Raw genomic sequence first — 13,042 nt, 5'->3', positions numbered from 1 at the left:
TAGCAGGGTGCCACGCCCACTCTAACGCCCGCAAACGCCCATACGCCTACGTTTGAAAATGTTATAAAAGTTTAAATGAAATTTTTGTTTTGATTATTAATTTCTATCTTATTACACATATAAAATTTATTCCCGAATATTGGTTTTTGGTTCTAGACTTTTTTGCAAAACCGTATTCGCTGGATCCTGATCTTTCAGAAAATTAGGGTCACTTATATATAGTATGCTTACTACGAACTACGATTTTTAATTTTGTATGTTTTTGTTAAACCATATTCGCTGTACTCTGATCCTTGGAAAATTTAATGAAATTTATTTCCTTATAAGAATTTTACAATATTATGTGAATCTACGAGTTATTAATGGATTCCGGTTATTATATCAAGTTTGTGTCAAAGCGTGTTCGCCTGATCATCCGGCAAATTTAAGGGACTTTATAGTAGTCAAGTAGATTGTTTTATTATCGAGCAAAGTAAATAATCCTTTTAATAACTATAGATTCAGGCCAACCTGAACCTTTGACAATAACCATGGGAAGCTATTGCCTAAAATAAAAATCAGAGCAGCCCCAAAGGAAGCATATTGATTTTGACTGGAATGTCGCCATTTGGGACCACTGTGGCCCAGTGCCGTCCCATCCAGAGAGAGTCGCCACGAAGTCCGTGTGTGTGTGTGTGTTGGTGTAGCTGCTTTCTGGCTTTCAAGATCGCGTTCTAATGTCGACAGAAGAGAGAGAGAGAGAAAGAGAGGGAGAAGTTGCTTACTTTGCTTGCCAAAATCCACAAACTGTGCGTCTTGCTTCTTTGTTTACATTCGTTCTTTGTCTGCAGTTGCTGCGTTGCATTTGCAGGCTCTTCTCCTCCTCCTCTTTGCGTTCTTCACTTGGCCTTTTTTGACTCGGCTGCAGTTGCGCAAATGGTCTCGCTCTCCCGCTCTCCTCTCTCGCTCTCTCTCTCTCTCTCTTGCTTCTCTCCTGTTAACTTGTTGCTTCTGCGTGTGTGTGTGCTTACAGTGGGCCCTCGTGAGTGAAAGCCCAGATTCTTGTACCCACGACAACAGAAAGTATGTTATATTTTACATAATTCATCTAAAAGATATCAGAAATGGGGCATCTATTTTTACTTATTTTTCATGCCATTAATGAGTAATATATTAATTAACATTATTTGTACTGTATTTTATATTTATTATTCCTGTGTGTATCATAAGTGTTATAAAAATTGCATAAGAAAACTTTGAAAATCCTAAGTTCATAATATTTTTGCTGAAATAAAAGAAAGCAAATAGCTGAACGCGCAGCACTGTCATACAATTTTGTCAAAGAATCGATAATTGTTGGTCTCTGAAAAGATAGGGAGGATGTGGGGCAATGACACCACCACCACCACGTGGGATTTGCATGCGAGGTCTTAAAGCTAACTCTGCCTGCAACAGATTGTGGATTTCCTAGCCCTTCTGCTGCGAGATGTTGCCAACAGTTAATGCCATAAAAAGGGCCAACTTATTAAATGTAGATTGACTCAATTCCTTGGAAATTACAAAAGGTGTGCGAGATCATCTTATTACTAAAAAGTTATTAGATATACAAGCCCGATTGAAATTAAAGGCATTTTATATGTAATAAAAAAACATTATAATATAATACAAATAGCTATAAAATGGCTGGAAGGGCAATTCTGCGGCTGTGAGCTCTGTTTTTTCTTCTTCCTGTGCCAACTTGTTGCTCAGTTGGTTACGCCACCTATTCTCTATGGATGTATATATGTTCATAAGTGAATGACTTTATGTGTGTGCCTTCTTTTATCTGTCCTAAACGAGGATGTGGTATAAAGTTAGGGTTCACTTGTGCGAGACAGAACGTTGACAGGATAACTTACCATACTCCGTTGCCCCATACGAATTCCCTTCTTCTTACAGCGTAGAACTTGGACTGAGCTAAATAAAAATTGTACAATTAATAATATTTAGGTAAAACTTTTTTTTTAGTAAAACAAAAGGTTTCTCTTATAATTATACCCATTTTTTGAATCCTGAAAATAATATTGGATTAGCTGAGATGCTAAAGAATTAACCTCTCTGCAAAGCTACGATTTAGACCCCATATTTCCATAGCTCCCATATTTTTATTAACTATTTTATTAAAAAAAAGATTTCGCTTCATTAAATCTAAGTTCTATAAAATGTTTTCGATGTATTCTGCATTGGAAATGTCTGTTGACTGTTTTGGTTTGTCTCCCCCCTTTTTTATCCGCCCATTTAGTTCCGCTGATGTTGACAAATTTATTTAGCATTGGGTTGACGGAGAAAACTTGGCGAGAGCTTCCTGTTTGTTGGATGCCTGGTTTTGGCAGGTATTCATTTCCAGGCGTTTGATATAGTATACTCTATACTCTTATCAAATAGACTGGAGGTGCACTGAACCTGAATCATCTCATCGTCACTTTTTTCCAAAATCTTTTATTTTTGATCTTGTAACTTTCCGCTCGCGGAGCAACATTTCATTTATATTTTCAGTTCATAACCCATTTACTGCTGTATCGCCTCTGTTTTGTCGTCACTCGGCAAACTGGTTTATTCTTTAGCTCGACTAATTTGCACATTTGTTTTTTTAATTGGTCGGCGGGGTGATTAATCTGTATGGGAATGTTTGTACATATAGGCATTTCTTGCATTGATAACTAAGTTGCGGCTTATGAATAATAAAAAAGAAAAGGCCGAGCGCTTATCACAAACCTAAGTCAGTAAAAACTGTGAGCTCATTTTTATGGACATTTTTATATGTATATGGGAAAACTAGAACTTTCAGATGCCGTACTAAAAAATATAGATCTATACAAAAAGCTATGCAGATAAGATTTTATAATATAGAAAACAAATTAAGTATTTGTTTGTTACACTTTTTAAGTCACACATTTAATAATTGTTTTTTAAATCATGTGGGTTTTTAATATAATATGAAATTACGTTACATGGGATTCTCGGTTCATTGGAATATCCAAAAAAAGAAATCAAATCAAAATAAAAATAATTTCCCTGAACTCAACTGGCCGCCAATGATTGTATAATTTTTTCCGCTTCCAATTTCAGTGTCATTGATCGTTGATATTGATGTTGTGATGACTTGGCTCGTGATATTCACGTGCTCTTTCCCATTCATCCCGCAGTGTCACAAGATTCTTGTTAGAATTCGAACTTTGGATTCTGCGGGACGGATGGCCAAAGAAATTTTGATTAGACTTTATTGCTGCATCACAAGAGATGAGATCATAACAACGAAGAATCTCATCGTTTGGCAATCCAAGTATGAGCTTTTTAAGTCAGAAGCATCGCAGGGTCTAAATAATCTTTATTAGTATTTAAAGATACTTTTCCGGAATTCATAATTTCAATTAAATTTACTATGGTAATTTTTGTTTTCCATTATTATTATTATTTGGAAAGTAAGAAAATAGGGTCTTTTCACTTATCGCAACTTCTTGTATCTAAAATGAAATGTTTTGCTTTACGAAAGGTTAAAATTTAAAATACAAATTAAACGGTTTTCAATTGATTCTCGTTCATAAAGAGATTTTAGCAATTATGGACTAAACTTCACAAATAAAATCTATATTTTGCGTACATACTAAGGAATTACTATTTTGGTTTTTTAAAAATAAATAAATAAATACTTCTGGTTAAGTTACTATTTTTAAAGTTGTTAAAAATTAAAAATGAGCTGAACTAAACGGAACGACTTCCATTGATTACTGCTCAACGTAGTTTTCCCTTTGCAATAAATCCAGCAGTTCTTGGTTGTTTTACCTTAACCATCCACTCTCCATCCAAATCAATGAAACACCTGATTTAAATTTTAAGTTTTTGGCAGCTTATGTATATTAGTTAACAATTATATATATTTAATACAATTAATTTGCTACACTTCGAATAGTATATACACAATGTACACGCAGAATATAGTTTACATAAACGTACAGATAAAAAAAAAGGCACTGGGCAAATGCGATAACAAGAATAACATTTTGCTAAAGTTAGGATGGATGTGGGGGAACGGATTTGGTCTTGGAATTGCTGGCACTGAGTTCTTGAATGTTTGGATCTCATCAGTCGATGGTCTTAACGGGTGTCGATTTTCTTGAGCGGGCGCGGATGAAGTCTTCCAGGTACCAGCCGGCGAAGGCCATCACGCAAAGGGCATTCAACAGGTTGAGGGTAACCGCATAGCTGGTGTGATCCCGGATCAGACCTATAGGGGGTAAAATATTTAGGAATTAGTCATTAATATTATGATCAATCCAGGATTCCACCCACCAATAAGCGGACCAAAAATCATCGAAAAGGTGCCGGACATGAGCAGCTGTAGACCAGCAGCCGCTGGCAATCTCTTGAGCGGCACATAGCCGGGAATGATCAGTGACCAGAAGACCGTGCGGAAGGCCTTGTTCAGGCCCAGCCACAGGAAAATGCCCATCATGACGTAGAAGTTGGTGGTCATCGAGAGGAACATGCGGCCCACGCACATGCCCAGGATACCCACCACGAAGAAGGTGCGATTGCTTAGGTTTATCTTGGCCGTGATCAGCGGGATGAGGAATCGCACGACCAGATCGAAGAATCCCAGAGTGGACATGGCCAAGGCAATCTGACCCTTGTCGAAACCCAGATCACTCAGGATAAAGGGTGTCAGGATGGCAAAGTTGACCTCCACAAAGTTGATCAGCGTTATGCCCACGGCCAGGTTGACATAGGTGATATCCCGCAGTAGATCCATGTCAAAGAAGATTACCACTTTCATGTAGAAAGGCAGTTTCTTGCGCCGCTGACGCTCCGCCTCGTCCTCCAGGTCTTGTTTCTCCTTCTCGGTTAGCTCGGTGGTGGGGAACTGGTGGACCCGGTGGGCTTGGTTGACGACCTCATCATCCGAATGATAGCCCAAGGCCTCCTCCTCCTTAATGCTGTGACTCACGGAAATGCTGCGCAGTTGGCGCCCGGGATTCGAGTCCCTACTGCTCAGCCTCTTGAGCTCCACATGACCATTTCCATCGGACTTCTCCCACGTATTCAGGCGATTGCGTGTGCCCACGCTGTTCAGGGAGGCCCTCGAGCCGAACCAACCGTCATTGGCACGTGGCAGCACCGGGGTTTCCGGCTCCACGACATTCTTGATAATATCATCATCCTGATCCTCGCGCTCGGCCAACGGCTGAACCTGCTGCAGTGCCTCCGCATCGCGATCCCGCTTCACCACATGCCACTTGACAGGTTGGTAGATTAGCGAACAGGCGATCGTGTGCAGGGAGGCGCCGGCGAACAGAAGGGTCGTTCCCTGGACTCCGAACTCGTACAGCATATAGGTGGCGAAGTAGGGGCACACAATCGGTCCCAAGCCGGCAACTCCGAATTGGAAAGCCGTCGCCGTGCGTCGCTTCACCTTAAAGTATGTGTTGACCGCCAGCGAGGAGGCGGATACCGTCAATCCTCGGCCGAATCCGTACAGGATCGAGAAGCTCAGTATGTAGATGGCAAAGGTGTCTGCAAAAACCATCCAGAAGAGGCCCAGAAAGGTGAGGACGGATCCAACCAGGGCCACCACTCGGTATGTGTAGCGTCGGAAAAGGGGGCCGTTCAGCAGACCTTTGGATTAAAAATATAAATTAATATTCTAGTTTTCAAAAAGTAGTCCACCTTCAAATGGTACAAAATCTAAAAAAAAATCAAATCAAAAAATTCAAACCAGGTTTAAAAACTACTGACGAACGCAATTTTTTAAAAAAAATTGTACATTTATTGTGATCGGTCTATCGTAGAATATTTTCAATCCTGCGAGTGGTTGTAACGAACACACTATTTACTTTATAAAGTCTTTGTTTTTAAAATGATGTGCTCTTTGCTCTAATAAAAGAGTACATTAATTCGGATCTTCTGTGATCGTAGGAGATTTTTAGTTTTACGAATACTATGCATACTAGTCCCTCATTACGATTTGTCACTACGTGGACCAAAATGTCGCATATATTTATCGATGACCATTTCCTCCACTTCTCACCCGTAAATGCAGACACAGCGATCTGTGTGTTGATGATGGTGGTTAGTTCAGAGCTGGAGATTCCTAGACCTGCCATACGATCGCGGAAAAGGATGCCGAATTGCTGGGCAAGGGCGAACGTCACCAGCTGGAGGATGGAAAAGAAGCAAATGTTAATACATCTTTAGAAAGTTAACAAGATTCAATGGGAGGTGGTTACTCACAATGTTGACGCCACTGGCGACGGACACCAGCCAACCCCATCCTCCATCGGGCGCCACAAAATCTTCGCCCAGATCGCTCTTGTCTCGCCTCTTCTTCACCGGATGGGACTCTTTTTCTGGAAGAATCTGGGCTGGCTGGGATTTGGCATTGGAATGGGATTGGGTATGGAAATGGGTGGGAGGAGCAGGGGGTGCTATCTTGGTCAGGCCCGCTGATCCATTCTTGGGCAGCAGGTGCTCCGCCTGCTCAGCCTCGGGTATTCTCAGTCTGGATGCCTCATTGTTGTTGTTATTGTTGTTGTTGTTGTTATAATGGTTTTCATTGTCGGTCATCTTGGAATTATGGGCGTCTTGGACGGGAATTTGGGAGGGGATAGTAGAGACGGGTTAGTTTAGCGCGGAGGGCTTTTGTCCGGTTGTTGCATTACTGGACGGATGGATGCGTGCGATCAAATGCTGAAACCAGTGATTGCAACTCTGCAAATTGTAATTCGATTAGGATACAACATTATTTTGAGTGCAATTATTTAAAAACAATATACAAATATTCTTGAAAATCAATAGGTTAAAAAAAAATGTAATTTCTTAGTTGTGAATTTCTACTATTGCGTCATTTACTTATCCATTTTGAGAAAATATGAATATGGAACAAAATATATTAATATGTCTACAAGTCATATTAGAACTATGTTTCTATTGGTCACAATAGCTTAACACGAGGCAACTTTTTTTACATTTCAACATGAGTTTCATTCATGCCTTTTTTGTCTGATTTTTTAACTTCCAACAAAAAATGCTTATAAAACCTATACTTGTATTTATTTAAAATGTGTTATAATACTTGATTGAGTGATGAAATTCTTTAATCGGAGTGTAATTTTCAATTTTAAGTTTAAACCCCGACACGCACAATATTCGTACGGCCCAGAATTCATAAAAAAATCGGAAACAAGCCAATATTTGAACTCGTACTGAATCAATTTGCACAACCGTTTACGGCTCAATTGATTGTACCTTGTTTTTTTTCACTTAATATTTTTTTTAACAGAGCTACGCGAGACGGCGGGACGAAAGCTTCAACCTCAACTGACCGATCGTAACTCTCACTCTTCTGGCGCTAAGCTATGGTTTTTTTTTTGACATGTTTTTGAGCCTGAAACGTGACTGCCAAAAAGCAACAACTAAGTACATAATACCGATTTAGCATCCATTATATAAAAACCGTAACAACGACACGCATAAAACGTCAATGGGTTCGATTGTTAATGATGATGATAATGATCGGTCGAGAGAGGACCGCCTTATCGCGCCTGCAATTTCATTTCAGAGAGCAAAGTGACGAACTTTTTTTTTTTCTGAAACGGAATTCGTATCCGAGAGTTTTCTGACCAGAAATGAGTGTTCATCGTGTAAATACTTGCGTCGACGCGACAAAGACACCAAAACATTGAGATTTATGTGTCAGGGCCTGGCGGCATTGGTTTTTTATACTATATGAGATCACTTGGCGGGTGACGACAACGGGAACCGGGAATACGGACCATGTGATAAGGCGCACTTCTTCGCCAACCGATATCGTCTAATTAGATTGTTGCCCAAGCGTTATATCCGCAACACATGGTTATAGTAGGTAAAGTTTTCAAAACCAATCATCGGCGGAATGAGTACACTCAAAAAAATGTGGTGTTCTTTTCTTTACATTAGTAATTCGAAGTGTTAAATATTTGATATATAACGTTTGCCTTAGAGTTCCTAAGTAAAATGTAAAACATTTCTAAAACTTTATTCTTCTAAAGGAAAGATTCGTAATAGAAGTCATTATATGTGGACTGCTTTCCTAACTGTGTAGGTATTAAAGGAAATGTTTTGTTTTGAAAACCATTTAAGATTATGTTACATTAAATGTAATTTTGTGTTTTACTTTTACTTGCTTAAACGGACTCCGACTGGGTTCTAATTGCCTTGGGTGAAAAGTTGTTGATGTTTTGCGACTGCTCCAGCAGCTGAACTGAACCAAACCGAACCGAACAGCGGAATGACCACTGCAAAATATATATGTATGGGAATTGGACTGGGAATGGGAACCGGCAGGGGTGTATGGGCTGTGGGCAGAAGATAAGATTCGCTAGCAAAGTTCGCTTAATATGCGATATATACTAGTAGTATAAAAGGGGAAACGGAGTACTGTTTGTACTAAAGGTCGGGCTACACAGAACGAGCTGGCCATTAAAACGCTGCTCAAATATCAATTTTACAGTGCTTTTAATTGCCATGCAATCAGCAAAACAACATACACAAACATATGCTAAACACAGTGGGTAGGAGCAGACTTTTGACTCCCTTATCATCACAGTTTCGGTTCGATATAATAGGCCCCTAATTGACCTCCTCGGTTCAGTCCATGTGAATCAGCTCTTTCGTTATCGAAATACGCCTGGATACGGTAATGGCCAACAACTGTGGAATTTTTCAATGCCATTCAATAATCGAACCATCCATCGATCACCAAACACATGGCAGAAATTAGCAATAAGAACAAGACGATATACACGTGATATAAAGAAAAGTTTTTATAGGGTTCCTTCACATTTAAAAGTATCTTCAAAACGATCTAATAAATTTCATTACTTGGATATGATATTCACACATAACTAAATATGATAATTAGATTAATATAATTAAGAACTGGATTTTGTGGAAGATATTAATAAGTAATCTTGTTAGCGTTTTTTTTTATTTTAACTAAATAGACACAAATAATAAAATTACTAATAAAATGATATTTTATAAAATTGCATTAAAATCTATAAAAAAAGGAATTTAATTAAAACATACTGCTATTCATTATATAAAGACTGGAAACTTTAACACAACAAAGATGTAAGAGATATTAAGCTGACAAAAGTCAGCTTTTAGATGAACAGCCGGTTCTGTTTACATAGAAAGTGCAATCAATTGATAATAATATTAAAGGCTGTTGTGTTTTTACGTCATATAATAAAGTTTAATTAATTATAGACCGTGAACTTTGCCCGATGATGAATTGTCGTTTCCTGATATTCCGTTTGATAAGTTCTCCTGGAAGCCTGATAATAATTGTGCCAGTTATGAACACTCTAAGATCTATTTAGTACACCGGCATTTCGCGCAATTAAAAATTCCAAGATTAGAGTTTTAGGAAAGAGAGGCCACCGAAGAAGCGAAATAAATGGTTGTGCGTATGTATATTAATGGCCTCAAGTGTTTGATTAACAAGCGACGTCTCGTTGTCGTTATTAGACGTTTAAGACGATCTAAAGCCGTCTAAAGCTAAAAACAAACATTTGTATAATTAGAGCTTTCCGCATTATACGACCAGTTCCCCTGCGTCGCACCAAACATATACAATTCACACACCATAAAAGAATATTTGCATTGGCCTAACAAAGATGATGATGATATTCCTCCCTCCCGGTTGTCATAAAAACTTTTACAGTCGGTAGTCTGCTTTTTGGGAGCCACTGTGCACCGTTTTGGAACGGGGTTTTGTGGTTCTATAGACCTTAAACGCTCCATTTGAGAGGAAAAGCGACTTTGATTGATGTATGATTGATGGGCAAGAGAACATCACGTATGCACCGATATCGAAATTAGACATAACACTAGAAATGTTGTTTCAAATTCCGAAAAACTTAATAAGTCGCAATTTCACAATAGAGCAGACTATTTTTGGAACATCAAACAAATTAAATCCATAATTTCTCATTTCCAAATTGACGAAAGTGTTTTGTATATATGTGTAACAATAAAGGTGAATTCAAAAGCTGAATACTTTTTAAAGTATGTCTTCTAAAAAACGTTTTGTTGCTGTTGCAATGAAAATTCAGACTAATATATTTTTGTGATTTATATTTATCATAAAGTAGTTTAATTTACAGACTTTGATTAGAAAAGTTTCGAACTGTTCAACATATTTTAATCGTTAATTTTCTTATCGAAATTTGATATGCTATAATTTTTACCGGTAATAATGATACGAGTAATGTTGTCGTTGTACGAATTTCACAACAATTATTTTACAATGTTTTCCGGGTATAAGATATTTATTTTGATAGTTGTAAAATTGTCGTATATGAGATAGTGGAAATAACATACGGTCTATATATTTTTGATGGTGCACGTGTCTCCGCGGAAAGCGCGCGCTTCGAGAAAAAAGTATCATTTAGTTGCTCTAGTGCTAATTGCTACTAAACTAAAATACAAATGTTAACGCATACACATCTATTTTATATATATATTGGTGTATTTGGGCCGTACGTTTTATTTTTGTAAATGATTTTCCCTCCTTCTCTGTTTGTTGTTGTTTGTAGCTCGGCCGCTGTTGTTGTTGTTTTGGTTGTTATGCTGTAGTAAAGTTGATACAAAACAATAACAAAAACAAACAAAAAAAAAACAAGAAATAAAAACGAAACGAGGCGAGTCAAGTAAATAGAATGTATATATATATATATATATATAAATTTATATATATGTAGTACTATATTCAACAGGCGACGACTTTTCCGTTACGTTCACCAGCGCGAACTGAACTGAACAATTTTGTGAATTATAGAATTAAACACCCAAACAGAATGCACACAGATACTCACTTGCTCACTTTGTGTATTTTGTCGCAGTGTGTGTGTTATTTTGGTCTTTAGCTTTGGCTTTACCGTTGCTCCTGCTCTTTCTTCTTCTTGCGCTGCCTTTTCATATTTTGTTGTTGTTTGCATTTGTAGTTTTTGTTGTTATTTCGTTCTATTGCTGTTTTGATAAGGGAATTATTTTTTGTTACCACTGTATTTGCTTTTGATGTTGTTGTAATTAGTTTTGTCGTCGCAGGCCCGATTATCAGGGGCAAATATAAGTATGCACATGTGTTCATGTGTGTCCACGGACATCAGTACACACATATTATATCTCCATACTGAGCGCACTACGTATACGTACGCTGCGCGCTAAAAAAAAGAACAAATAACACAACTCATAAATACATTATGATAGCGGCGGCGATTAGAATTTGATTTTGCCATCGACCGCCACCGTGGAATTTCATTCCAAAACAAACGGTAAAAAAAGGTCCATAAGTAGTCGAACATGTCATTTTTGTTTAAACTTCGTTAGTGATGCAACTACGTAAATATTGTATTTGAATGTTTTAATAGAGCATTGTCAACCTTACTTTTATAACATTTTTAACCTCTCTTAATGAATTAAATATGTACAATGTGCATTGTACATATCATCGGACGTATAATAATGAAACTATTTTACAGAGTAGTATGTAAACGCGGGTTAAGGGTCAATTCTAAATGACTCTTTAAGAGGTGCTTCAGATTTCTTTTAAGAGTTTTTAATTTTTTTTATTTTATGGTAAATATTAAAATAACTGTAATGTAAAGGTGAAATCGATTAAAAACTTTTTGTTTAGGAAATTGAGTTAATTGAATTCAAATGATCAAACTAAGTGTGTAGCTTTAAGGTGCTACTCAAATTGCTTGTACAATAAAAATCATCCCACGGTGCGTCTTATGTCTCCCAGCAGACGTTACCTACAGGAAATGCGCATAGTTGGCCGGCAAGTGATGGGCGTGTTAAGCCCTTGGTTTGGGCCTGATGTTGACAGCTTGTCACTGAAACTGGAACGGGAACACGTCTCTGGCCAAGTCCTATGTAACACCAGTTTGCATCACACTCCAAGGCCGTCGGAACCCGTGACGCATGACCAGATCGAGGATTGGGCGCAAGTGAAAGGTTCTGTTCTGAGGCGGACGATTTTATTTCGGAATCTCGGGTTTTCTGTTTTGCCATTTGCCAGATTATCAGCTCCAAGTGCTAAAAATATTTTTGGAAGGTAATTCATTTTTTTTCTGATGATCTTGTGGATAACCCAACCTGTCGCTGGTATTTTTTTTTAAATTTACTTTTAATATTTATTTAAAAGGGACCATATACATTGCTCCACACATTGATGTGATATGTTTTTAGTTAAGAACTTGGATACTGATAAAAATAAAACCGATCTGGACTCGAAACCTTTACTCCCTGCCATATGGAGTGCTCAGAATTCGAATTTAGGTCCGGCAATTCTTTCGCGACATTTACAATTCGCTGATAAGAGCCGTACACATTTTGTTGGGAATTTGGCATTTTTTATTTCGATTTTGGCCACTCGGGTACAAAGATCATGGTGGGTGTGTCGAGCTACAAATAAAACAACGGCAACAGCAGTTTTATTCTCGTCCAAGTGACGAGGATCATGACACGGCCATATAATCGGGAATATAAGTATTTGAGAACGAGCCATAAAAGATCTGCCCCCACCGTCAAAGATAAGCCTCCTATTCGGCTGAGTTGGCGGATGTCGGAGATGTTATATAAAGCACGGTGCTGGGCAGAAATGTAGAAGGTACTAACAATAATTCACATTTATGTATGTGATTATGAATTTAAGTGAAAAACTGACTAGTTAGTTGCAAAACAACAACTTTGAGAGGATCTGAGAACTTTAAAGTTCGTTTTAAGGTGTGCTACCTAAAGTATTATGGTTTATATTTTTTAAATAGTTACTAAATTAATTTAAACATCTGGTCAATTTAAAAGTGGCCTAAAAGCTGACCCATTTCGCATACCAGTTTTCTTGGAACCCTGAAAGATGCAAAGACCTTATTTTATTCTTTGCTGTATTGAGAAATTATCAAATTGAAGGTTCATAACAAAATGTTCTTCTAAATCGACATATATTTTATACTTTACCTAGTCAGAAATATTGTGCTGA

At 37.9% G+C, this 13,042-nt stretch overlaps 1 protein-coding gene across 2 annotated transcripts; it reads right to left on the bottom strand.

The window, feature by feature from the left end:
• Positions 1 to 3,842: 3,842 nt before the first annotated feature.
• LOC108015413 (monocarboxylate transporter 6) lies at positions 3,843 to 10,778 on the bottom strand. Of its 2 annotated transcripts, none has more exons than XM_017081843.4 (5): positions 10,543 to 10,778; positions 6,247 to 6,723; positions 6,044 to 6,170; positions 4,309 to 5,631; positions 3,843 to 4,243 (listed from the first exon to the last, which is right to left on the bottom strand). In XM_017081843.4, exons 2-5 carry the CDS (start codon positions 6,577 to 6,579, stop codon positions 4,101 to 4,103), a joined length of 1,926 nt encoding a protein of 641 aa, XP_016937332.3. In that variant the 5' UTR covers positions 6,580 to 6,723; positions 10,543 to 10,778; the 3' UTR covers positions 3,843 to 4,100. The 2 variants fall into 2 exon arrangements, with proteins under 2 accessions (XP_016937332.3, XP_016937333.3); XM_017081844.4 differs by lacking the exon at positions 10,543 to 10,778 and adding an exon at positions 8,168 to 8,438.
• Between the last annotated feature and the right edge of the window lie 2,264 nt (positions 10,779 to 13,042).

This window comes from Drosophila suzukii, chromosome X (genome assembly GCF_043229965.1).
Source record: "Drosophila suzukii chromosome X, CBGP_Dsuzu_IsoJpt1.0, whole genome shotgun sequence".
Classification (NCBI taxonomy): domain Eukaryota; kingdom Metazoa; phylum Arthropoda; class Insecta; order Diptera; family Drosophilidae; genus Drosophila; species Drosophila suzukii.
The sequence above is the reverse complement of the archived record's forward strand: the minus strand, read 5'-3'. Positions and strand labels throughout refer to the sequence as shown.